Raw genomic sequence first — 27,879 nt, 5'->3', positions numbered from 1 at the left:
GCTGGGGGTTGTGTGCGGGGGTGGTACACTCTCCCGGCTCCGATTAACGCCAGCTTTTTTCCTGGGCTCTGGCTTTCTCAGGTTACCAAAGGTTCAGGTGTTGCAATCGGAAATGTTGGCTGGAGGTGGGGCAGGAGCTCCACAGAGACAGGCAAGTAAGAGCTGGAAACTCCGGCTCCAGCCCCGTGCAGCCAGCGGTCTAATCAAATCTTTAATAAAAGTTGGGAGTTTAGACATTTCAGCATCTTCTGTTGCGAAAGAGAAGTTTCCAATTTGCTGATTTCAGTCGGTAAGTTTCATTCGGCGCCTGGATCCGCTCTCGGTGCTTTGGGCTTTTGTGTTAATGGGGATTTACCTGCGATTCAGGAAACTGGGTGTTAATTGGGTTACAAATTCCAATAACCGAAACCTCGAAACCAGAACGATGACAAAATCTCTTTCACATTTGTGGGGTTTTTTTTTTCAGGTTGTTGGGTCCTCAGGTTGGTCATTAACCTTCTGGGATTTTCTTTCACGGTTAAGGGTCGCGGATGGTATCCCTGGGAGTTCTGTAAATGCAGTGAATCCGATTCAAGAGTTCAGATCTAGGTATACTTTCTAAAGGAGCTGAGTGTGTGTGTGTGTGTGGGGTGGGGTGGGGGGGGGGAATGTGTGTGTGTGTGTGGGGGAATGTGTGTGTGTGTGTGTGTGGGGGGGGGGGGGAAATGTGTGTGTGTGTGTGGGGGAATGTGTGTGTGTGTGTGTGTGGGGGGGGGGGGAATGTGTGTGTGTGTGTGGGGGGGGGAATGTGTGTGTGTGTGTGTGTGGGGGGGGGGGAATGTGTGTGTGTGTGGGGGGGAATGTGTGTGTGTGTGTGTGGGGGGGGGGGAATGTGTGTGTGTGGGGTGGGGAGGAATGTGTGTGGGGGTGGGGGTGGGGTGGGGGGGTGTGGATTGTGGGGGTGGGGGGGGGATTGTGTGTGTGTGTGTGTGGGGGAGGGGAGGGGTGTGGGGGGGATTGTGTGTGGGTGTGGGGGGGATTTTGTGTGGGTGTGGGGGGGATTATGTGTGGGGGTGGGGGGGGGGTGGATTGTGGGGGTGGGGTGTTGTGGGGGTGGATTGTGGGGGTGGGTGTGGGGGGTGGATTGTGGGGGTGGGGGGGGGTGGATTGTGGGGGTGGGGGGGAGTGGATTGTGGGGGTGGGGGGGTGTGGATTGTGGGGGTGGGGGGGGATTGTGGGGGTGGGGTGGGGGGCGATGGTGGGGGTGGGGGGGATTGTGTGTGGGTGTGGGGGGGATTGTGTGTGGGTGTGGGGGAGGGGAGGATTGTGTGTGGGTGTGGGGGGGGAATGTGTGTGTGTGTGTGGGGGGGGAATGTGTGTGTGTGGGGGGGGGGAATGTGTGTGTGTGTGTGTGTGTGTGTTGTGTGGGGGGGGGGGGGTGTGTGTGTGGGGGGGGGAATGTGTGTGTGTGGGGGTGGGGAGGAATGTGTGTGGGGGTGGGGGTGGGGTGGGGGGTGTGGATTGTGGGGGTGGGGGGGGATTGTGTGTGTGTGGGGGAGGGGAGGGGTGTGGGGGGATTGTGTGTGGGTGTGGGGGGGATTTTGTGTGGGTGTGGGGGGGGATTATGTGTGGGGGTGGGGGGGGGTGGATTGTGGGGGTGGGGTGTTGTGGGGGTGGATTGTGGGGGTGGGTGTGGGGGGTGGATTGTGGGGGTGGGGGGGGAGTGGATTGTGGGGGTGGGGGGGGTGTGGATTGTGGGGGTGGGGGGGGGGATTGTGGGGGTGGGGGTGGGGGGCGATGGTGGGGGTGGGGGGATTGTGTGTGGGTGTGGGGGGGGATTGTGTGTGGGTGTGGGGGAGGGGAGGATTGTGTGTGGGTGTGGGGGAGGGGAGGATTGTGTGTGGGTGTGGGGGAGGGGAGGATTGTGTGTGGGTGTGGGGGAGGGGAGGATTGTGTGTGGGTGTGGGGGAGGGGAGGATTGTGTGTGGGTGTGGGGGAGGGGAGGATTGTGTGTGGGTGTGGGGGAGGGGAGGATTGTGTGTGGGTGTGGGGGGGATTGTGTGTGTGGGGGAGGGGAGGATTGTGTGTGTGGGTGTGGGTGTGGGGGGGGATTGTGTGTGGGTGTGGGGGAGGGGGGATTGTGGGTGTGGGGGAGGGGAGGATTGTGTGTGTGGGTGTGGGGGAGGGGAGGATGTGTGTGTGGGTGGGGGAGGGGAGGATTGTGTGTGTGGGTGTGGGTGTGGGGGGGGGATTGTGTGTGGGTGTGGGGGAGGGAGGATTGTGTGTGTGGGTGTGGGGGAGGGGAGGATTGTGTGTGTGTGGGGGAGGGGAGGATTGTGTGTGTGGGTGTGGGTGTGGGGGGGGGGATTGTGTGTGGGTGTGGGGGAGGGGAGGATTGTGTGTGTGGGTGTGGGGGAGGATTGTGTGTGGGTGTGGGGGAGGGGAGGATTGTGTGTGTGGGTGTGGGGGAGGGGAGGATTGTGTGTGTGGGTGTGGGGAGGATTGTGTGTGAGTGTGGGGGAGGGGAGGATTGTGAGTGGTGGGTGTGGGGATTGTGTGTGGGTGTGGGGAGGGGAGGATTGTGTGTGTGGGTGTGGGGGGGGGATTGTGTGTGGGTGTGGGGGGGGGATTGTGTGGGTGTGGGGGAGGGAGGGAGTGTGGGTGTGGGGGGGGGTTGTGTGTGGGTGTGGGGGAGGGGAGGATTGTGTGTGTGTGGGGGAGGGGAGGATTGTGTGTGTGGGTGTGGGGGAGGGGGGATTGTGTGTGTGGGTGTGGGGGGGGATTGTGTGTGGGTGTGGGGGAGGGGAGGATTGTGTGTGTGGGTGTGGGGGAGGATTGTGTGTGGGTGTGGGGGAGGGGAGGATTGTGTGTGTGGGTGTGGGGGAGGGGAGGATTGTGTGTGAGTGTGGGGGAGGGGAGGATTGTGTGTGTGGGTGTTGGGGGGATGTGTGTGGGTGTGGGGGAGGGGAGGATTGTGTGTGTGGGTGTGGGGGGGGATTGTGTGTGGGTGTGGGGGGGGATTGTGTGGGTGGGGGAGGGGAGGGGTGGTGTGGGGGGGGGATTGTGTGTGGGTGTGGGGGGGGATTGTGTGTGGCTGTGGGGGGGGATTGTGTGTGGGTGTGGGGGGGAGGGGAATCATACAGACTCGAAGGGTTAGCTGTTTCTCTCTCCACAGATGCTGCCAGACCTGCTGAGTTTCTCCACTTTCTGTTTTAATTTTAAGTTTCCAGCATCCGCAGTGTTTTGGTTTTATTATGAATATAGGGTTCTGTGTTTGTGTGTGCCTCGGAGCATGTGGGGGATAGTGTATGTATGTGTGTCTCTGGGAATGTTGCGTGCCTGTGGGAATGGTGTCCACATGGTCACAACTCCAGGGACCCGGGTTCGATCCTGACCCCAGTGTCTGTCTGTGGTTTGCAGGTTTGCACCTTCTCCCCATTTCCACATTGGTTTCCTCCCACCATCCAAAGACATGCTGGTTAGGCAGAATGGCTATGGTAAATTGTCCCCCAGTGTGTGCGTGTGTGCCCTGTGAGGGACTGGTGTCCGGTCCTGGGTGTACCCTGCCTAGTGCCCATTCCCTATCGGGATAGGCTCCGACTCCCTATGGCCCTGAATTGGATGAAGGGGTTCTGGAAAAGTGAGTGAGTGAGCCTATAGGTAGATGTCTGTGTGGGGATTTTGTGTGTGTGTGTGTTTATGTGTGCGTGTGTGTGTGCGCGCACATGCATGTGTTTGGTGGTGTGTGGGGGGTGGCAGAGTGTGACCCCCCCACCGAAGATGTGGAGTTGAGAAAGGATGCTGTTCTCTGCCCCTCTGGTATCTCCTTCGTGACCTGAAACACTGAGTTTGGCAGTGAAGCCTCAGAGTTAAACCACCTAACAATGGCTCACTTGAATAAAATCAACAGATGCTGGAAATACTCAGCAGCTTATGAAAGGTCATCTTGACCGGAAAGGTTAACTCTCCACAGATGCTGCCAAGACCCTTCCGAGCACTTCCAGCATTTTTCTATTTTTATTACAGATTTCCATCATCTGCGATATTTTACTTTTGTATGAGTGTTGGAATGGTTCATAGGAGCTTGCCCTGTTTTACCAGCTCCTCATAGCTCTCCTGCTTTAACTATTCACACATTCTCTAGGTCTCTGTATGTATTTTATTTTCCTCACCCCCTATAAAATCCCACAGCACTGTTTTGAAGAACAGGAGAGTTCTGTTTGTTGTCACACCCAATATTTCATCACTAACATCACTAAAAACAGGTTGGATGGTCTTTGCTGTTTGTGGGATCTTGCTGTACACAAATTGGCTGTCATGCTTCCTATGTTAGAACAGAGACTACACTTGGTAACCAATGAAATACTTTTCCCAAGTTTTTTTGAGATGTTTTCCCTCGCTTACAGATGCATTTTCCATTTTTTGTTTCAGATTTCCAGCACCTGGTTTCAATGTTGTGCTTCTCACCACAGAGATGCCCTGAGAATAAATGAGTCACTCAGTCAGGCATGGGCTGTATTAACACATTTTAATTACTTCTTGGACGTTCACAGAGACACACTGGAGAATGTTTTACCTCATGTTCTTTTTTTCATTTTAAAGGAACCTGTTATTTTAGTTTTGCTGTGGACTGGCGGACTACTTGTGTGGGCCCCTGGGCCTTGGGGCTTGCGCGGGCCCCTGGGCCTTGGGGCTTGCGCGGGCCCCTGGGCCTTGGCACTTGAGCGGGTCCTTGGGCCTTGGCGCTTGCGCGGGGCCCTGGGCCTTGGCGCTTGCGCGGGGCCCTGGGCCTTGGCGCTTGCGCGGGGCCCTGGGCCTCGGCTGCCTTGTGGAATTTTGAGTCACTCGTCCTTCCAACGTGGTCTGTGAACATCGACAAGTTATTTAACCATAATGGGGACATCACCACTGGGTCCAATCCTGCCCTCTCCACATGTCTCCTTTCCCACAGAGTCACTGGAGATTAGTTAGAAACATGGTCTCTGATTCCCTCCCATCTCCCCTTTTTCCCAGAGTAATAGATGATCATAATGCCACAGTCATTAAGCATTTTATAACATTAAATATAATTTTATTTTTCTTTTAGAGCTTTTTGGTGCAAAGAGGAAGCTAAAATCTGAGGAGATGAATTCTGTATGACTTGCATCAGCTTTTAAAAGGTGTACCCAGTGTATATCACAGTGACAATTAAAGGAATTCCCCCTATAGTGCGCCTGCTGGGGGATCCCCATCAGTTCTGGTCAAGGCTGCACCAGCTGCCGTGCTCCAATGCTGATCTTCTGGAAGTTTCTAAGTGAGAGGTTTTGAAGTGCGTGATCTGTCTCGAACACCTTTTGGACTTGTTGGGATCTTCAATGCTCAGAACTATTTAACCCAAGTTTCTCAAGGGTCAGAGAAGCGTGAGTCTCGGAGCCAGTTGATGCAGCGATGGAGAGGTTACAGTATCTTCCAGCCGCCGCTCTGCTGGGTGGTGACAGGAGGTCCACTCAAGTGGGTGAGTTAATCATTTTTCACAACTTTGAGGGGTGTTGGAATGGAGACAGTTTTTGCCGTGTCTGACCTGGCCTCATTTTGAAAGGGAAAGCAGGTTTTGGGACGGGGTAAGTTGGTCATTTGAGGCTTGTTGTGGGGTGAGCAGAGTATGCTTTGAAGGAACAGGTAACTCTGGACCTGTGGTTCCCAACTCTCTCCACCCCTGGTGGTTTTCCTCAGCTCCTGTCTGTGTCTGTTGTAGACTCATTGAGAAAGACTGATCACTCTGATTAGACGATAACTCCATCATTGTAACACGCAGGATGGTAGAAGAGGAACTGGATGGGCTGTTACCTTCTGCAGCAATTCCTAAATTCCTATATAATCCCACTGATGGTTCAAATTTAGGACAAGGTTTTGCTGAAAAAAGACAATTTGTCGAAACTTTTCATCTTGCACTCATCAGGACAATCACAAGAATAACATTGTTAGGGGAAATAACAACTTTATATTGTATGAGTGCAGTCAGCACTCTTTTCTCGTACAGGATAAAGTTGTTACTTCCCTTGACGTTTGCTATTCTTGTGATTGTCCTGATGAGTGCAAGATAAAAAGCTTCGACAAAATGTCAAGTTAAGTTGTCTTTGACCAAGACCTGACTGGTGGGTGCAAGCTGCTGTGCTCCTGAAGCCCCAAGCTTTGTGGATGAGGTTAGGAAAGTTGGCATTTAGAAGGTTCTTGGTGGTGGACTATCTGCCGTCAGGCTCTGCATTGATAATCTGGTGCGGTGTTGAGGCACCAATGGAGATATGGGCCTTTCACATCGGAAGGAAGTCGGTGTGATTTGTTCTGTTGCAGGATCAGTTTAAGTGATGTTTTATAAGAAAAGTTAAGGATGGGAAGAGAGTATTTGGCCAATCAAAGCTCACCGTTCTAGTAGCCTCATTCTCCTATTAAAGCCTCTCTCTCTATTTGGCACACCCTTCAGTTGAGGAGTTGGTGGCCCTGAAAAGATGAGCTTCAAGCCCTAATTTAAATTAGATTCTCAGACAGCTTTCTGTGTGCCCGCTCCCTCTGACCCAGCTGGTAGAACTGGCTTCCATTGATGTGCTCAGCCATTCAAGGCAGGAAGGGCCCTTGTTCTCTCCATGGTCAGTGCCGTGTTGCCCGCCCGGCTGCCTGGTCAGTGCCGTGTTGCCCGCCCGGCGCCCAGCTGCCCGCTGGGTTCTGCAATCAGCCTCTGAAGCAAAAGGGAAAACAAGTAGCCAGGATTTCTGTTCTGATCCCTCTCCTGGCCTTTGCTGGAAAGTGGGAATCTGTGACCTAGATGTCAGTGTTTGATAATCAGCCGACACTCTGCCTAAAGCTCACATAGAAAAATTATTGGAGTTGGACAGTGAATGCGGCACTTCTGCTGTGAATCAACGTTTTCACGGTGAGAAGGGAGAAAGCCACAAGCAAGGGTTCAGGAAATATTCTAATGTATTCATACAATTTACAAGCAGATGGCGGCTCTTTATCTGGCTTCACATGACCCATATAATCAGCCCAGCTGGGCAGTCATCTGGTACTTTGAACTCAAATGTTTTCACTCTGAGCTTCTGAGATTGCTGCAATGTTTTATAGTTTAACAATTTCAAGCAACATTTCCTGAAACTGTACAAACTGAGGGCAGCCCAGGCTGCTTTGACTAAACAGTTCCAGGTTGCTGAATATCAAACCTGGCCCCGTGTCTACCCACCAGGAACTCTTGAGACTGATTTCTCTGATCGATCCTGGCTGTATCTCTACCCCGCCAGTGACACAGGCTGAGTTCTCACACTTTGATTCCTCCTTTAGTGGGAAATGGTCTATCTTCCTGTCACAGTCGAGATTGACACTGCCCTCTCCAGCTAGACCACTGGGGAGTGATCAGGGTGGAGGAATCCTCACCGTGTATTCCCCATCTTGTGTGTCTGTTGTTTTCCCTTCTGAGTTTGCTGTTAAATCAGGTTCTTATCTGTTTAAAGGAGGTCATACTATTTCTGTGTGACTTGGGCTGCAATCTCAACCCTATGATAGGATCCATGTAACGAGAGAGCATATCTCAGTGATTGTGCAGATTTTATCTGAATTGTTCTAACAGTCAGTGCTTCTGATGGCTCACTGAGAACATATACCAGAGATGCAGAGACCAGTAGCTTCCAAGTTCAACCTTTACATCAACAAAATAACATTTAATTTCTTAGAGAATGAGTGCAGCTTGTTTTAGAAGTCCTGGAACTTGCTCTTTAGCAGCAATGTGGGAGCACCTTCACCACACAGACTGCAGTAACTCAGGGTCCAGCAGGTCCTGAGTGTATAAATAATGCTTCAGGAGCAGACGTTCCCTTTTTATGCTGGACATCTGCACAAATTTTGGTCTTTTGTAATAACTTATCAATTGATGGAATCCTCAGCACCTTTTTAATTACTGTCACCACATCAGTAATTAGGATGTAACGCAATTTATGAACACTCTCTCACACACTATCCTACCGAAGCCACTGCGTAGCAATCAATATTGGGCATTGGGGTTGTGCTGAGCTCCACCAATGCCCCAGCGTTAAATCCCTTTTGAAGAGAGATTGTTCTTTTCAGCTATCTCCAGGTCTCTCTAATCATTGCAGCAATGTTGAGGGGACTCGTCGGAGTAGATGCTGAGAGGATGTTTCTCCTCATGTATTAACCTAGAACCAGGGGGCACAGTTTAAAAATAAAGGGCCGCCTGTTTAAGACTAAGATGAGATGGAATTTCTTCTGAGGGTCATTAGTCTTTGGAATTCTCTTCCCCAGACGCAGTGGAGGCTCGGTTGTTGAATAGATTCAAGGCCGAGTTAGACAGGGTTTCGATCTACAAGAGAGTCGTGGGATATGGGGGACAGGCAGGAAAGGGAAGGACACAGTCAGATCAGCCATGGTCTTGTTGAATGCTGGAGCAGGCTTGGTGGGCCGAATGGCCTGGTTCTGCTCCTATTTCTTACAATCTTATGAGTTGACATTGAAATTTTGGGTTATTGTTGAAGCTCCGCTCCTGTCCCAGGACAGGCTCACTCTCCAGTTTTACCCTGGAATTTGTGGAATGCTTCCATTATAGAATCAGGCTGTTCAACCCATCGAGTCTGTTCTCCCCACACTCTTTAACATTCTTCATTTTCAAGCAACAATCTAACCTCCCCTTTAAATTTTTTTGTAAATTTCTTAAATATGTGCTCCCTGTAATCTTCATTAATACTTGTTCCATATTAATTTCATTTCTACTATTAAGTCCTGTATACACCCATACAAAAGCCCCTCCCAGTGAAGGTGGTAAAGAGTCTACTCCAGCGCCTGTTTCTCATCTTTCCCAGTCTGACACTAATACAAAAGGTTTGTCTTTCTTTTCTCAACTGTCTTCATGATCCTTGTGTTACTGTTTGCATTTGTAAGGAGTAACTTGTTTTGTAATGACCCTGATGTGCTTATCTCCATCTCCAGCTCTGCAATTCCTTTCTTACCTCATTGCATTGCATTCTGGTGACTGCACCTGCCCAAGTCAGCTCCAAGTTTAAATGTATATTACTCTGCAAAATAAAAATGCAAGAAATAGGCGCAGGGATAAACCATACACCCCTTGGCCCTGTTCTGCCATTCAAGATCTTGGCTGATCTTCTATTTTAACTCCACTTTTTTGCACTATCCCCATCTCCCTTAATTCCCTTAGCGTCTAAAAACCTGTCAATCTATATCTTGAATATCTTCAGCAACTGAGCATCCACAGCCCTCAGGGTAGAGAATTCCAAAGATTCACAACCCACTGAGTGAAGGATCTCCCCTCAACTCAGTCCTAAGTGGCCGACACCTTGGATAACACCTCCTAGTTCTCTCCAGCCAGAAGAAACATCCTGAATAAACAATATTTTTTTCAAATATTAGTTATTCCACTGGGAGAAGTTAATTTAGATGAATTGATACTTAAAGTGGGTTAGAAACTGACTGAGAGAGTTTGTTTGTCTTTATGATGATTATTGGTTAATCATTACCAAGTGGATCTGTGAACAGGAAATGGGAGTGAATTAATGCTTGTTCTCCGTATGGTGCCTTGTGAAACATGAAGACAGGGAAAAAAAAACAATCTCTGAGAGTGAGGTTGGTTTTGTACAATGACGGAGAGGATTATTCATTAACATGGTACAGGACTATTTGTTCAGTGCAATGTCAACTAGACCTGGGTATTGGGGGATGGGATAAGATGTAACCACCTGTGCTGGGTTGGAAGGGGAAATCAGGGCAATTCAGGAAATTAGAGGTGGAGAGATTTTCAGAACCCATGCCCAGGGGAGGAGAAAAATAACTGTCCCCGGGGAGATGTCCTCGCTACTCTCTTCCCCTCTCCTGCCCCCACCCCAACTTTGTCCCCCGCCCCAACTTTGTCCATACCTTCCTCCGTGGTTGAATGCCTGAAGCAGACCAGATTGATTTGTTCAATGCTTACAACGGATCTTTAATTTCTGTCTGTGATGGTGGTGAGTGAATTTGTGAATGTTCATGTAACTGTGAGCTGCATGATTCTGGAATGATCTTCAAGGTGCTCTTGTTGCTACAGTAACAGCTTTTAGCTCTAATCAGTGTTTTGCACCAGGCTCACAGCCAGTGGGGCAGTTGGCAACTTTAGTTTTGTCATCAGTACTGGCTTTACAAGTCTTACTTTGTAGTTTTTCCCTCCCTTCCATTTTATAGATGTTGTGCACCAGCCTGAGGGAGCAGACAGGAACTTCAGTGCAGTCTGAAGGAACAGAGTGTCTTTACATGACAACTTTTGAGTTTTTGGGATTGTCTTTGTTTCTATGCCAGAATTTGACAGAAGATCCAAAGACTTGATCTCAAATTTTTAAAAAAGTGACTGCGTCACAGGTAAAGTGGATTGCAAGAGCGAGCTATGCTTAAAAAAACACCTCTCCAAAGATTCCCCCCTCTTCCATCTTGAATGCCTTGTGCTTTTTTTATTGGGGTTGGGTAGACATTGTCTATTGGTGCGTTACTCAAGCATGTTAATGCCAGCAACATAATTAACCTTGCAACTGAATCTCACCTTGTGGCCCCATCACTGACATCCACAATTCCAGCTGTGTGACACTGAATCAAAATCAGGACTGGGAGCTCTGATTTCCTCTTCTGACTGGGGAAGAAGAGTTAAAAGCTTAGGCCAATTGTTAAAATTCTGGTGTCAGCATCTTGACGTAGACCCAGGGGTCTCCTGGCCCGTGAGGCTGATTCACGCATAGCATGAAATGTTCTTGTTAAAGTAGAGTCCCCTGTGTAGGAAATGGATGTTAATTGTCTTTACTTTCTGGAATAACTTGTTCATTTGACATCAGTGACATTTGTCTTTCAAGTTTCAAATGGTTTTCACTGGACCAGGAAGTGTTCTCATTGACAATTGGCTCATTTTATTTTATACCCTTTGGAAATAAAATTCCTTTGATTTTTTACCACTGTAGATAACACCACAAGCCCAAATTCCACAGAGGCACCTGGATCAGACGTACCAGTGAGTGACATCTTCCTTTCTTTTAACTGTGCTATGCTGATTGATGTAGATTGAGCTTGTGATTCAGGGCTTGTTACAGGTCGGTGTCTCTGGCCTTCACCTTTGGTGCATGGGATGAGACTGGGATGGGCAGAGTTGCTTTGTGCTGCCCTTTGTTTGTAGAGTCCTGTTTGGTTGTGCTCTCTGACAGTAAAGGGGTAGAGTTGGAGGGGGGAACATTTGCATGGCCCCAGAAAAAACATGGGGGTGAAATTTCTCTCCCTGCTTGTAGCTTCTGTTTAATAGTCAATTAAATGGCGAGAATCATTTGGTTTATTGGAAAGTAGAGGGTTGTGGTGGGATGTAACATCCTTGGACCTTCCATCCAGAGAGCTCCCATTTCTCTGACTTTCTGTTGCACTTTTTGTTTTGAGATGATTATCTTATCTCTTTCTGAGCAACGCAGTTGGCTCCCAATGAACCCGTAAGAAGCTGCACTAAGTAGTCTGATGCTGAAATGTTCAATTCGGAATAGTAGTGGGCTCTGTCTTGAGCCTGTGCCGAACTCAAGGCTATTAGCCAGGCTGCTTCCACAGGCCAGAGTCAAGCCTGATTCCATTGGTGCTGTAGCTTTGGGAATCTTGTTTCCAGGAATAGGGTGGGGTGGAATGAGCCACGTTTCTTTTCGTTTAGTGTTCAGCGACAGCTACGCAGTGGCACAGCCACAAAATACCCCGTGATTGAATTGACTACCTACGCTCTCTGGAGTCGGATCTGAAGCATGGGCATTGGGAGTAGATTTTTTGGAGGGTTAACGTTGCCTGAACTCCAGTGGGGATTGAGCACCTTCGGGAGCTGGAAAGGGATATTGGAAATGTGAGTAATAAGGGCTTGCTGATGCCTGGTGAGTTATTGACCTGCAGGTTGATTCTTATTTTAACAGATTGCTGCCATCGTAGCTCCCTGTGTGATCGGTGGGGTGCTGCTCATCATCATCATCCTCGCCGTGGTCTTCATAAAGCTGAAGGGAAAGCGGAGAGATGAGGGGACATACAACCCTAGCCAGCAGGAGCAGATTGGGGTACGCACACAAGTCAACCATGGCCTGAAGCTGCCCCCGGAGGAGAGACTCATCTAATGGTCTCACACTGCCTCAGCCACTGCAATGGAATGATAACTAGAGAAAGATGCTTTGTAGAGTGCTGTTAATTAGCAGTGATTCTATGACCTTTACCCTTTTAAATTGATTTTATTTTTGTTGGGTTAAAGGTGAAGGATATTCAGTAGTCACTTGTAGATTACGAGACACGGTATCCCCTTTTATTTAATGTTCTCAGGTGTGTACCGCATCACTATTTGAAGGATCCAGTTACATTACACTGCTGCTCCAGGGCTATCTCTGGGTCAAACGGAAACTCTCAGACATGGCAAGCCAAAATTGGCCCCAAGCGCCAAGCAACAACCAACCTGTATTGAACTGTTGAGGGTCCAGCTGCCCTGTGTCAGCTGCTGGCAGTAGGGTACTCGACCCTGCTGAATAAAGACATTCAGGCCAGTGTGCCCTAGAGGTTTCCCATCTGAGATTATTTTTTTAAAAAGAAACAAAGAAGCAAGGGAGCTGACTTGCATTGTAACTGGGACCATTGTAGCATACACTGTCCTTCTAAATCAGAAATAGATCCAAAATGAAGACACATCACCGCTCGCAATTAAATCTACAATGCAGCAAAATGAAAGTTAGTGCTCAGCAATCAGCAGTAACCACTCTGCAATCTCACTGTTTTTCCTGTTAAACCACTGTTTTTTTTAATCCCCCTCCCTGTATTTAACCAAGCAGGCAATCTCCTGAACCTGTGAATTGTCAATGGATTAACAATTAACAAGTTACAGCACAAATTTCAGTCATGCAGGTGATATCATGAGGAACTTCGCCTGCCTTCAGTGTGTTATGTAATTTAAAAGAATATTTAAATTAATTTTTGAGATTTTGTTTTAAAGAACCCCCTGTTTAACTCTAGTTGCATCAATAGGTCAGTCACCTTTAAGATGTTGAGGCGTAATTAGCTTTGGGATATCAGGACTTTCCCGGTATATGGGCTGGCTTCATGTTGATCCTGACCTGTGGCACAATCTCAGTTTGAGACTCATGACAGACTCTGTGGTTGTTTAGCCGAGCAGATCTTCTATGGTCGAGCTTGTTGGATGCTGAAAGATTTGACGTTTTATTGTCAGGCTGAGTGAGAACGAAATAAGGATGCAGAATTTGGAAAGAGATTTGTATGAGATGTGCTTAGAGTAAGAGCTAGTTAATGTCTTCTTGATGTTTTCATGGGAAATTTGAAGCAAATATATTATTTTTTCTGCGGCTGATCTTGATGTAACTGTCTTGCACTAGATATGAAAAAAATTACATATAAAACTATCAAATCTTCCTGGATCACGGTAAGTCAGAGGTTCTGTTGTTCAAGGCCAGGAGCCTTATATAATGCAAAATAGAATGTAAATATGTTTCTCTTCAAGGCTAGATTGTCAAATTGCTGTTGAGTAAACACTGGTTAAGTTTATATCAAGGTCGAGAGATTGCTGCTTTTAAATAAACACTGGGTGAATTTATACAGATCAAGTAAGAGAATGCAGACATTCTTGCACTGGAATTGTGTGTTCCTGGAGAGTTCCTTTCTTGTTATACCTTTAAGTACAGGAAATGCATACACAATATATGTTATAAATATTACAGTTGCATACGCTTTCTATCTAGCAAAGAGCACTTCCCATATTCTCATATTTTCGTCTTGCTTTCTTTTTGCCATTGTTAAGTTCTTGTGACCAAATTTATAATTGAAACAACCTATGTAAACTTGTCATATTGTAATTTACCTTCTCACCGTGGGGATGCTGCAATGTCCCTCCCACCTTCTTGGCCTGTACATAAGTGAAACTAAATTAATTTTAGTTTTGCTATTTAATATTATACTTCCAATGTTTAACATATTAAGTTTAAAATGGGCACTGAATTAGGATTAAGGACCCTGCTCTAGTTTCCCATGGTACTCTAAATCTATGTGTATGTAACATCACAGGAAGTCAACAAGTTTCTTAGACTGTAAAACAGAATCTGTAGATTCTGATAGAAAATCCCAGTGCTTTTCCAAATCCCTGTAACCAGCTGGACCAGTGTTTATCTTCCATTATAGTAATGGTCAGCCAGAAACAGCTGTGGTGGCTGATATCTGAGATTATGTACTAGGTTTTGGGAAAATTCCCAAACACTAACATACGATCCCAGGAGAAAGATCCCTAAACCCTAATAGGCAATCCAAGGAGAAATATCCCCAAATGCCAGCATGCAATCCCAGGATAAATAGTCACTGTTTGAATTAAAAATGGTGAAGTGATGAAGGAATTTTATCCTTGAAATGTGCGGTGAACTTGGCAGTGTGTAGGAACAGAAAAGGCCATTTGCCTGTTGAGGGGTTTCTGCCATTTTCACTAACCACTCTTTTTGATCCCAATACCACATCCTCTCCAACCCCTTAGTACAGCAGTGTCTATTTTCCACGGAATGAGATTCTCAATTGACCTTTAATGCAAATCCTCTTTTTTATTCTGAGAAGGCAATTTTTGATTAATTGCATTAATTCAGTCAGTTCACAAGGTATTCGTGGTTTATCTGCATTAGTATATCACACCTGACAGTATTTAGATGGCCTGGAGAATACTGTACATGACAGATCTGCCATTTTAATACTCCTTTTCACACTGTTTCAAAATAGAGGCTTCAGTCACTGCTGAATCTGGAAGAAATATCCTATCTGGTCTTTGGGGTATTATATATTGTGAGGATGTTGGGCTTTGTCCTCCTTGGTGTAGACCAGGAAAGATCGTGGTTCAACCCCAATCTGCACTGGACAATTTGCCTCAGTGCCCATGGGGACGGGGGGGTGGTATGCAGAATTGTCAGATTGGAGACAGTTACAGCAATCAGCTTGGGCTGACAAGTGGCAAGTAACATTCACGCCACTCAAGGGCCAGGCAATCACCATCTCCAACAAGAGAGAATCTTAACCATCGACCCTTGACATTCAATGGCCTTAGCATCACTGAATCCCCCACTATCAACATCCTGGGGGGTTATCATTGACCAGAAACTGGACTGGACCAGCCATATAAATACTGTGGCTACAAGAGCAGACAAGAGGCTAGGAATCCTACAGCGAGTAAGTCACCTCCTGACTCCCCAAAGCCTGTCCACCATCTGTAAGGTTCAAGTCAGGCATGTGACAGAACACTCCTCGCTTGCCTGGATGAGTGCAGCTCCCACAACACTCAAGATGTTTGACACCATCCAGGACAAAGCAGCCCAGTTGATTGGCACCACATTCACAAACATTCACTCTCCCTCCACCACTGGCGCACAGTAGCAGCAGTGTGTACCATCTACAAGATACACTGCAGGAATTCACCAAGGCTCCTTCAACAGCACCTTCCAAACCCACTACCACTATCATCTAGAAGGACAAGGGCAGCAGATAGATGGGAACACCACCACCTAGAAGTTCCCCTTCAAGTCACTCACCATCCTGATCTGGAAATATATCACCGTTCTTTCACGGTCAGGTCCAAATCCTGGAACTCTCCCTAACAGCACTGTGGGTGTACCTACACCACAGGAATTGCAGCGGTTCAAGAAGGCAGCTCACCACCACCTTCAATGGCAATTAGGGATGGGCAATAAATGCTGGCCTAGACAGCAACGCCCACACATTGTAAATGAATTAAAAAGATAGATGGTTTAGATCATTTGACGTTAATGCAATACTGATGGAGAGCAGCTCTGTTGGAGGTGCTGACTTTCAGATGAGACATTCAATTGAAGCCCTGCCTGTTGGATGTGGAAGATTCCATGGTGCTACTTTAAAGAGCAGCAGACTTACCCCTGGTGTCCTGGCAAATATTTATCCCTCAATCAACATCGCTAAAGCAAATATCCATTTCACTTTGCTGTTTGTGGGATCTTGATGTGTGCTAATTGGCTGCTGTGTTTCATACATTATGACAGTGACTACATTGGTTGTAAAGTGACTTGGGACATCATGTGATTGCAAAAGGTGCTGCAAATCTTTCCTTCTCCCTTTAGCTGAACATTTCCTGTTAAATTGCTGTAAATAGTCCATCATCATTATTGGAACAACATCACTCTCACCTGGCCAAAGGCTGGTACTGCAGCATACACATATCTGACATTCACACTGAGGATTAATCATATAGCACACAGAGAGGCCATTCGGCCCATTCCAAGAGCTGCCTCTTGGAAAGAGCTATCCAATTAATCCCATTTCCCTGTTCTCTGTCCACGGGCCTGCCATTTGATCCCTTCAAGTATTTCTGCAATTTTTTTTTGGAAAGTTGCTATTGAATTTGATCCACTCCTTTTCAAGCAGATCACAACAACTTGCTGTGTAAAGAAATCTTCATCTCCCCTCTCGTTCTTTTGCCAATTACCTAAAATCTCACTCTGCTCATTACTGATCTTTCCGCCAATGCTAACTGTTTTCCCTTTTTAATTTAATCTTACAAACCTGTTCATGATTTTGACCAACCTTACCAAAATCTCCCTCAACCTTCTCTGCTCAAATGAGAACAATCCCAACTTCTCCAGATGCCTGAGGTCCCTCATCCATGATTTCATTCCAATAAATCTCCTCTGTACCCTCCTTGACATCCTAAGGTGTAGTGCCCAGAGTTGAACACTCTATTGTACTGAGGCCTAACCAGTATTTTAGAAAGGTTTAGACGGGAAATAACTTCCTTGCTTCTGTACTATACCCCTATATTAATAAAGCCAAAGATCCTATTTGCTTTTTAAACAGCTTTCTCAACTTGAGGATGTAAATGCACAAATCTTTGAAAGTGACAGGGTAAGTCTGTTCTCCCACCCCTTAAAAATGTACCATTAAGTTCATTTGCCTCTCTCTCATTCCTCCTACCAAAATTAATTGCTTCACACAAGTAAAAAATATATTACTTGGACGCTGGCAAAGCTGATTGTGTGAGGAGCCTGCCTACAGCCACACTGGCTCCATCTGTCACATGTCACTCCTTTAAATTTAGAAAATTCTGAACTATAGTGGCCTAATCTGTAAGCATCAATCCCTCCTGCACCCCCACCCTCACCCCACCCCCTCCCCACAAACGCTGCTAATTGCTTCAGCTGAAATTCAGGTCCAGGAAGCCATTTTAAAAAAATTACTGAGTGGGAGACGTTAATGGGTAAATCAAAAGCCTCCTCTTTAAGACTATATCTTTTAGAGGCTTCAGCTCAGTTTCTCTGTATATTTAAAAAAAAATTAATGGTGACTGACGCCTGGAAAAACCTGTGAGGCTCAGTAACCTCTATTATGGATATGCATGGCCACAAAGCAAAGATCTTATACTGACTTTTCAACATTCAGTTAGGAAGGCCAACTAGTGAAAAACATACTTATAAGTCCAGACATTTGCTAGGATTCAAATCTCTTTTTCAGCTCTGAAACCTTTCTAGGGGGTGTAATGTCTGGGTCTTTGTCAGAAAGTGTTGCTGATTCAGGTTTCTGTACCTCACTGTCCGGAGATGTTGTTTCTCTGACTGACCTGTCAGCGGGGGTGTTGGGCTCAGAGAGGGCCTTCTCTGCATTGTGTTCCTCTTGCCAATCGGTTTTGCTACCCAGGGACCCACCGGCTGAGGGGGATGACTGGCAGACTTTTCCTTTTACAGCCTTTTGTTCCTCCGATCGAGCCTTGAAATAGGAGAGTGCAGACTGCACATTCGGAGTTGTCTCCTCATGAGTGGCAGTGTCTGCAGGAGCAGGTGAAGAGTCTTCTGTACTCGAAACGTGCTCCTTAGATCCCATTTCCTGACCACTGGAACTTTCCCCCTTTATTTCACCGCTATTTAATCCTTTGCCTTCAGGATCCTGGGCTGTCAGCTTTGCTCTCAGCTCTGCTGCTGATGTTTTAGGAGCCGTTGGTGGAGGAGATTTTTCAGTGTTACTGCTCTGGTCAGGTCTACTCTCTGCGCACGTTACTGCACTCCTGGCATGATCCATTGCTTCGTCTGGTCCTTTGTGATGCTTGGATTCATCTTTAGAAGCTTTCAGCTCGTCGGTCTCGACAGTCTCGTTTAGGACTTCATCTCTTGTCTTGCTCGCCTCCAGTTGAGAATCTCCATTTTCAGCCAATATTCCATTGGGCTGGGCCAGTAAAGATCCTTTATCCCAGTGAATCCCTGTACACTTCTCATTGGATTTGCCAGTTGGGGAAAGAGCTGAAGCTTCTTCTGTCGATCCAAGCTCCTTTTTATTGCTGTCGTTTGGAGTGTTGTGTTTCAGTGTCTCAGCCTCGGAAGCTGCTATGTTTTCTTCGTGACTGCTGCTGGAGAGACTGCCGGAGTCTCCAAGGTCCGGTTGGCTGTTGGACACTGAGGATAGGCCTGAAGATTCATCCAAGGAGGCCGAGAGGGACTTCACGCACTCCGCAGAACCATCAAAGCCCCACATCCTGGGTCCGACTGGTTCAGGCTCCCTCCTGATCTTGCTCAGATTCTCCTCGCTGGGGTTGATGTCTTTGATCTGCAAGTATGAGAACGATAAATTAACAGTTTTATCAATCCAATAATCTGAATGTTTAGATGGAGAATGCCAACCCTGGGTAGGTTGAGATACTTTGGCCCCAAGTTTCAGTATTAGGCTTTTCCTGGTCAGATACAGTGCCTGCTGCAATTATCACAAAGAAAATCGAATCCAGAATACAAGAGAGGTTCATTCAGACAGATCTCCCACATCACGGAGCATTTAACACACTGACTTTACCTTGACGTGCAGTGACTGTGGTTGAATAAGGAAATGCCTTTCAGTACACAGCAATGAAATAAACACGAGATATACACAAGGATAGCGGTGCAGTAATTGTTACTGGACTAGTAATCCAGAAAACATAAGTTAAAATCTCACCATGACTTAAAAAACTTGTGTTCATTTTAAAAAAGAAATTAAGATATAAAAAGCTTGTGTCAGTATAAGTGAGGTTACAGGTTATGTTCGAGTACAATTCTGCTGTTGCCGATGGCCCACAGCGCCTCATGGTGCCCAGTCTTTTGAGTTGCTAGATCTGTTCGAAATCTATCCCATTTAGCACGGTGATAGTGCCACACAACATGATGGAGGGTATCCTCAATGTGAAGGCGGGACTTCATCTCCACAATGACTGTGCGGTGGTCACTCCTACTGATACTGTCATGGACAGATGCATGTGCGGCAGGCAGGTTGGTGAAGATGAGGTCAAGTATGTTTTTCCATCTTGTTGGTTCCCTCAACACCAGCCGCAGACCCAGTCTAGCAGCTATGTTCTTTAGGACTCAGCCAGCTTGGTCAGTAGTGGTGCTACTGAGCCACTCCTGGTGATGGACATTGAAGTCCCCCCACCCAGATTAAATTCTGCGCCCTTGTCACCCTCAGTGCTTCCTCCAAGTGATGTTCAATATGGAGGAGCATTGATTCATCAGCTGAGGGGAGGGCGGTATGTGGTAATCAGCAAGAGGTTTCCTTGCCCATATTTAACCTGATGCCACGAGACTTCATGAGGTCCAGAGTCGATTTTGAGGACTCCCAGGGCAACTGCCTCCTGGCTGTATATCACTGTGCCGCCACCTCTGCTTGGTCTGTCCTGCCGGTGACACAGGACATACCCAGGGATGACAATAGTGGAGTCTGGGGCGTTATCTGTAAGGTGAAGGCCTTGATTTTATATCACATAAAAGACAGCATCTCTGACAGCGCAGCGCTCCCTCAGAACTGACCCTCTGTCAGTGCAGCGCTCCCTCAGTACTGACCCTCTGACAGTGCAGCGCTCCCTCAGAACTGACCCTCTGACAGTGCAGCGCTCCCTCAGTACTGACCCTCTGACAGTGCAGCGCTCCCTCAGTACTGACCCTCTGACAGTGCAGCGCTCCCTCAGAACTGACCCTCTGACAGTGCAGCGCTCCCTCAGTACTGACCCTCTGACAGTGCAGCGCTCCCTCAGTACTGACCCTCTGACAGTGCAGCGCTCCCTCAGTACTGACCCTCTGACAGTGCAGCGTTCCCTCAGTACTGATCCTCTGAAAATGCAGCACTCCCTCTGTATTGACCCTCTGACAGTGCAGCACTCCCTCCGTACTGACCCTCTGACAGTGCAGCACTCCCTCTGTACTGACCCTCTGACAGTGCAGCGCTCCCTCAGTACAGCCCCTCCGACAGTGCATCACTCCCTCAGTACAGCCCCTCTGACAGTGCAGCGCTCCCTCAGTACTGACCCTCTGACAGTACAGCACTCCCTCCATACTGACCCTCTGACAGTGCAGCGCTACCTCAGTACTGACCCTCTGACAGTGTAGCACTCCCTCTGTACTGACCCTCTGACAGTGCAGCACTCCCTCTGTACTGACCCTCTGACAGTGCAGCACTCCCTCCGTACTGACCCTCTGACAGTGCAGCACTCCCTCCGTACTGACCCTCTGACAGTGCAGCACTCCCTCAGCACTGACCCTCTGACAGTACAGCACTCCCTCAGTACTGACCGTCTGACAGTGCAGCACTCCCTCCATACTGAGCCTCTGACAGTGCAGCACTCCCTCAGCACTGACCCTCTGACAGTGCAGCACTCCCTCAGCACTGACCCTCTGACAGTACAGCACTCCCTCAGTACTGACCGTCTGACAGTGCAGCACTCCCTCCATACTGAGCCTCTGACAGTGCAGCACTCCCTCAGCACTGACCCTCTGACAGTGCAGCACTCCCTCAGCACTGACCCTCTGACAGTACAGCACTCCCTCAGTACTGACCGTCTGACAGTGCAGCACTCCCTCCATACTGAGCCTCTGACAGTGCAGCACTCCCTCAGCACTGACCCTCTGACAGTGCAGCACTCCCTCAGCACTGACCCTCTGACAGTGCAGCACTCCCTCAGTACTGACCCTCTGACAGTGCAGCGCTCCCTCAGTACTGACCCTCTGACAGTGCAGCACTCCCTCTGTACTGACCCTCTGACAGTGCAGCACTCCCTCAGCACTGACCCTCTGACAGTGCAGCACTCCCTCAGTACTGACCCTCTGACAGTGCAGCGCTCCCTCAGCACTGACCGTCTGACAGTACAGCACTCCCTCCATACTGACCCTCTGACAGTGCAGCGCTCCCTCAGTACTGACCCTCTGACAGTGCAGCACTCCCTCTGTACTGACCCTCTGACAGTGCAGCACTCCCTCCATACTGAGCCTCTGACAGTGCAGCACTCCCTCAGCACTGACCCTCTGACAGTGCAGCACTCCCTCTGTACTGACCCTCTGACAGTGCAGCACTCCCTCAGCACTGACCCTCTGACAGTGCAGCACCCCCTCAGTACTGCACTGGAGTGTCAGCTTGGATTTACCGCACATTACCGCTTTTGGAGTGAGGCTTGAATGCACAACATTCTTAGAGGCAAATGGTACATTTGAAATACTCCAGGAAACTGTGGACAAGGCCTTTGGAAAAAGGTTTCCTGGTTAGGGAATGACTGGATAAAAATGAGCAGACCCAGCAGGATCGATGTTAGGGAATTCCTCACCCTATGGATATCCTCTGTTGAATCTAAGTTGTAAAAGTCGAGGCTGCGAGTTGCATACAGAAGACCCTTGTCATGTGCAGTCTGGGTGCTGAGGGTGTCGAAGATCTCCCCCAGCAGATCCATATCCTCATCCTGCAGGAGGTTACAGTCCAGAAGCTCATCTTCAATAGGGTCCAGTGAGCTGTCCAGCACGAGCTCTCCACTGGTGGATCTGCACAAGACAAGCAAATAACTTACAGCAAAACAGAGGCTCAAGGGGATTCCTTACATCATGGACTAGGGAAATGTAACAGGTCCTGCACTGGGGTCTCGCAAATCTTACATGGGATTAGACAAAGACAATGTGAAAACAAGCTGGAGTATGGTGAGGGTTTTGTTCATTGCTCAGGAGGTTTGCATCGGTGGGTGATGGGACGGTGTTGTTGGGCAGGGGTGGGGGGGGAGGAGGGAGTTGGGTGGGGGAGATGCGGTATTAATACCCCATGCGGAGATGGGATGGTAGAAGAAACGTTAATACCCCACACAGTGATGGGCAGTTTGGGGGGACACGGTGTTAATACCCCACACAGTGATGGGCAGTTTGGGGGGCACAGTGTTAATACCCCACACAGTGATGGACAGTTTGGGGGGACACGGTGTTAATACCCCACACAGTGATGGGCAGTTTGGGGGGACACGGTGTTAATACTCCACACAGTGATGGGCAGTTTGGGGGGCACAGTGTTAATACCCCACACAGTGATGGACAGTTTGGGGGACACAGTGTTAATACCCCACACAGTGATGGACAGTTTGGGGGGACACGGTGTTAATACCCCACACAGTGATGGACAGTTTGGGGGACACGGTGTTAATACCCCACACAGTGATGGACAGTTTGGGGGACACGGTGCTAATACCCCACACAGCGATGGACAGTTTGGGGGGTACGGTGTTAATACCCCACACAGTGATGGACAGTCTGGGGGGACACAGTGTTAATACCCCACACAGTGATGGACAGTTTGGGGGGCACGGTGTTAATACCCCACACAGCGATGGACAGTTTGGGGGGTACGGTGTTAATACCCCACACACTGATGGACAGTTTGGGGGACACAGTGTTAATACCCCACACAGTGATGGGCAGTTTGGGGGGGCACAGTGTTAATACCCCACACAGTGATGGGCAGTTTGGGGGGGCACAGTGTTAATACCCCACACAGTGATGGACAGTTTGGGGGACACAGTGTTAATACCCCACACAGTGATGGACAGTCTGGGGGGGGCACAGTGTTAATACCCCACACAGTGATGGACAGTTTGGGGGGCACGGTGTTAATACCCCACACAGTGATGGGCAGTTTGGGGGACACGGTGTTAATACCCCACACAGTGATGGACAGTCTGGGGGGGCACAGTGTTAATACCCCACACAGTGATGGACAGTTTGGGGGGCACGGTGTTAATACCCCACACAGTGATGGACAGTTTGGGGGACACGGTGTTAATACCCCACACAGTGATGGACAGTTTGGGGGACACGGTGTTAATACCCCACACAGTGATGGGACAGGGTGCAGGTGGTGTTAGTTCCCACATGGTTTTGGGATGGTGTGGGGTGGGTGGTGTTACTACCCTATACGATGCTGGGGTGCTTTGATGTGTGAGCTGTGGGCGGTGTGCGTATCATCCATACGGAGCATATCAAGGACAGATCCAGAGGGCGGGTATATTTGGAGAAACACGTGCTTGGGCCCCTTTGACCCGTGCAAACCTGGACTCAGGTATCTATCTACAACAGAAAGCATTACCTGACTTTCTCAGGGGGGAGTGTTGCATCGAAATTTGTGTAGCGACGAGCTGGTCGGCGAGGACGAGACTGGAGGAGAAATAGTAAACGTGTTTAAGTGTAAAACAGGACCAGGATAGGCTGAAGCTCTCTCCTGCACCCAATCAATTCCACCAGCCACCCCATCCAACAAACTCTCAACCAAATAAATAACGTGGTATTTGGTTCTGAGTTTCCAAAAGTGGAGACAGTATTTTTGATTTTAATCTGAGACTGCTGATCTCGATATTTCAATCTGTGCAGATCTAAGTTCTTCACTATTCCGAGCTGTCAGCTCCTGTGCTTTCTTTTCCCTTGAGTCTCAATCTCTGACAACACCTCCTGCAAATTCAGTGGGCTGGTGGCATGGTTCCTGTTCCGGACTCTCTCTAAGGCTCGGTTAGGAAGCCCACCGCCCAGCAACCTTGTTAAGGGCCACAATGACCTGCACCTCATTCCCCAAAGCAAAGGTCGGGGTAAGAATGAAAAAGCAGCCAAGGTTGTTCCCTCTTGATCATCACCCCAATATTTTGTGAAGAGTCAGAGTGAAGCTCAGTTACGATGCTCTCTGTCACTTGCTGTCTACAGCACAGTTGTGGAGGTGGGGGAATTAGATGGACAGTCAATGTGTTAGGGAGTGGTGCTGAACGTGAGCAGTTAGGGTGCAGATGGCTAGTGCCTGTTCTGAATGGGCACCCAGTTTTCTAAGCCTTGGAAAGCTTAGGCTACTCCTTACCTGACCGAAGTGCTGGGTGATTGGCAGACGATTTTGTAAACACTCTGACTGCATATGTCTCTCATAGGAGCAGCCCCCAACTGGTTCACACCTCAGTGACCCACCACGGTGAACTCCTCGTGCTTCACCCAGCTCCTGGAAATAAAACACCATTCATCATTCTGCTGCATTGTTGAAAGGTGAAAGGCCAAGCCAGTCTCTCCGGGTTTACCTGCTGGTGCATTTGCCATGCAGCAGCCAGGCCTGGACTTACATCAATAGTGTAAGTTTTATCAGTCACACATTCACACTTGTCTTCTAAATTACAAGGATTGCAACTTCTGAACAAATGAGCGCACACAAACTCACACAAACACACAGACACAAACTCACACAAACACACAGACACAAACTCACACAAACACACAGACACAAACTCACACAAACACACAGACACATACAAGTACAAACACACAGACACAAACTCACACAAACACACAGACACAAACTCACACAAACACACAGACACATACAAGTACAAACACACAGACACATACAAGTACAAACACACAGACACAAACTCACACAAACACACAGACACAAACTCACACAAACACACAGACACATACAAGTACAAACACACAGACACAAACTCACACAAACACACAGACACATACAAGTACAAACACACAGACACATACAAGTACAAACACACAGACACATACAAGTACAAACACACAGACACAAACTCACACAAACACACAGACACATACAAGTACAAACACACAGACACAAACTCACACAAACACACAGACACATACAAGTACAAACACACAGACACAAACTCACACAAACACACAGACACAAACTCACACAAACACACAGACACATACAAGTACAAACACACAGACACAAACTCACACAAACACACAGACACATACAAGTACAAACACACAGACACATACAAGTACAAACACACAGACACAAACTCACACAAACACACAGACACATACAAGTACAAACACACAGACACAAACTCACACAAACACACAGGCACAAATTCACACAAACTCACACAAACACACAGACACATACAAGTACAAACACACAGACACAAACTCACACAAACACACAGACACATACAAGTACAAACACACAGACACAAACTCACACACACAAACTCACACAAACACATACAAGTACAAACACACAGACACAAACTCATACAAACACATAGGCACAAACTCACACAAACACATAGGCACAAACTCACACAAACACACAGGCACAAATTCACACAAACACACAGGCACAAACTCACACAAACACAGGCACAAATTCACACAAACACACAGACACAAACTCATACAAACACACAGACACAAACTCACACAAACACACAGGCACAAACTCACACAAACACAGGTACATACAAACACAAACACCCAGGCACAAACAGACACATACAAACACAAACACCCAGGCACAAACAGACACATACAAACACAAACACCCATGCACAAACACACAGACACATACAGACACAAACTCACACACACACACACACAAACACAAACACACAGGTACGAACTCACACAAGCACATATAAACACAAACACACACAGACACATACAAACATAAACATACAGATACAAACTCACACAAACACAGACACAAACATACGGACACAAACTCACACAGACACATACAAACACAAACACACAGACTCTCACAAACACAGACACAAACTCACACGAACACACAGACACATACAAACACAAAGGCACAAACTCACACAAACGCACAGATGCAAACATACAGACACATACAAACAAAGACACAGACACAAACACACAGATACATACAAACACAAACACACAGACACAAACACATAAGCACAAACTCACACAAACACACAGGCATAAACTCACACAAACACACAGGCACAAACTCACACAAACACATACAAACACAAACACGCAGGCACAAACTCTCACAAACGCACAGATGCAAACATACAGACACATACAAACAAAGACACAAACACACGGATACATACAAACATAAACACACAGGCACAAACTCACGCAAATACACAGATACATACAAACACAAACACACAGACACAAACACATAAGCACAAACTCACACAAACACACAGGCACAAACTCACACAAACACACAGGCACAAACTCACACAAACACAAACACACGGACACAAACTCACACAGACACATACAAACACAAACACACAGACACAAACACACAAGCACAAACTCACACAAACACAAACTCACACAAACACAAACTCACACAAACACACAGACACATACACACACAAATACACAGGCACAAACTGACAAACACATACAAACTCAAACACACAGACACAAACTACACGAACACACAGACACAGACAAACACACCGGCACAAACTCACACAAACACAAACTCACAAACACAGGCAGGAACTCACACAAACACACAGACACATACAAATACAAACTACAAAAACACACAAACTCACACAAACAGACAAACACAAACACACAGACACAACCTACACATAGACACAAACTCACACAAATACAAACTCACACACAGGCAGGAACTCACAGGGGAAAATTTTCTCCACGTCAGGGGTGTTGGACGGGAGCCAATTAAGGCCCGCCCAATGTAACGCGCACCCGGAAGCGTGTATGGGCAGGGGGAGTAGGCTGATTCGGGGCCTGCGCTCTTCCGTGCATCCGCGTGAAAGAGCGCAGAAATCTCCCCGAAGTAAAGAGCTGCCTCAGGGAAATCAGCTTTATTTTTGAAACTTTTAATGAAGGGAAAACAAAAATTTTTAAGACACGTCCCCTCATGTGACAGTGTCACTTGAGCTGGGACATGGCAATGAATTTTATTATAAATTTTTATAAAACTTTAAAAACCTTCATTAAAACCTCATCCTGCCCATGGATGAGGTTTGATGATAAACGCGAAGGCCGCCTGGGCTCTTCTCCTGCCCCCCCGCCAACCTTATGGTTGGACAGACAGGCAGCTCAGTTAATTCGTTTAATTACTATTAAACTATTAACCCAGTTCGAGGGTTGTGCAGCCAACTCCAGTGTGCACCCGCCGAACTCAAGATCTGAATGACGCGTGGTGACGTCGGGATGCATGCCCAATGTCACCGCGTGTCATTTTACATATCAGCAAGCAGGACCCGCCCCCGCTTGCTGACCCGAAGATTCTGCCCTTGGACACAAACTCACACAAACACACAGACACAAACACACAAGACACAAACACAGATACATACAAACACAAACACACAGACACAAACTCACAAATACACAGACACAAACTCACACAAACACACAGACACAAACACAGATACATACAAACACAAACACACAGACACAAACTCACAAATACACAGACACAAACTCACACAAACACACAGACACAAACACAGATACATACAAACACAAACACACACACAAACTCACAAATACACAGACACAAACTCACACAAACACACAGACACAAACACACAAGACACAAACACAGATACATACAAACACACAGACACAAACTCACAAATACACAGACACAAACTCACACAAACACACAGACACAAACACAGATACATACAAACACAAACACACAGACACAAACTCACAAATACAGACACAAACTCACACAAACACACAGACACAAACACAGATACATACAAACACAAACACACACACAAACTCACAAATACACAGACAC

General features: G+C 47.5%; 2 protein-coding genes across 3 annotated transcripts in view; one reads left to right on the top strand and one right to left on the bottom strand.

Moving 5' to 3' along the window:
- Nucleotides 1-102: 102 nt before the first annotated feature.
- On the top strand, nt 103-13,597 carry crb3a (crumbs homolog 3a). The gene is made up of 4 exons (XM_078531291.1): nt 103-289; nt 5,066-5,473; nt 10,950-10,999; nt 11,922-13,597. The coding sequence occupies exons 2-4, from the start codon at nt 5,407-5,409 to the stop codon at nt 12,114-12,116; spliced, it is 312 nt and encodes a 103-aa protein (XP_078387417.1). The 5' UTR covers nt 103-289; nt 5,066-5,406; the 3' UTR covers nt 12,117-13,597.
- Nucleotides 13,598-15,818: 2,221 nt separating this feature from the next.
- Nucleotides 15,819-27,879, bottom strand: part of LOC144668861 (DENN domain-containing protein 1B-like) — a 57,075-nt gene continuing 45,014 nt past the window's right edge. For both annotated transcript variants that reach the window (XM_078531288.1, XM_078531290.1), the window contains 4 exons: nt 24,142-24,276; nt 23,389-23,456; nt 21,596-21,806; nt 15,819-18,585 (listed from right to left, as the gene is read on the bottom strand). In XM_078531288.1, coding sequence (XP_078387414.1) covers nt 17,479-18,585; nt 21,596-21,806; nt 23,389-23,456; nt 24,142-24,276 — 1,521 coding nt within the window. In that variant the 3' untranslated portion in view covers nt 15,819-17,478. The remainder of the gene's footprint in view (nt 18,586-21,595; nt 21,807-23,388; nt 23,457-24,141; nt 24,277-27,879) is intronic.

Source organism: Cetorhinus maximus, chromosome 28 (assembly GCF_964194155.1).
Source record: "Cetorhinus maximus chromosome 28, sCetMax3.hap1.1, whole genome shotgun sequence".
Taxonomy (NCBI): Eukaryota; Metazoa; Chordata; class Chondrichthyes; order Lamniformes; family Cetorhinidae; genus Cetorhinus; species Cetorhinus maximus.
Note: the sequence above shows the minus strand (reverse complement) of the source record. Positions and strands in the feature narration are given on the sequence as shown.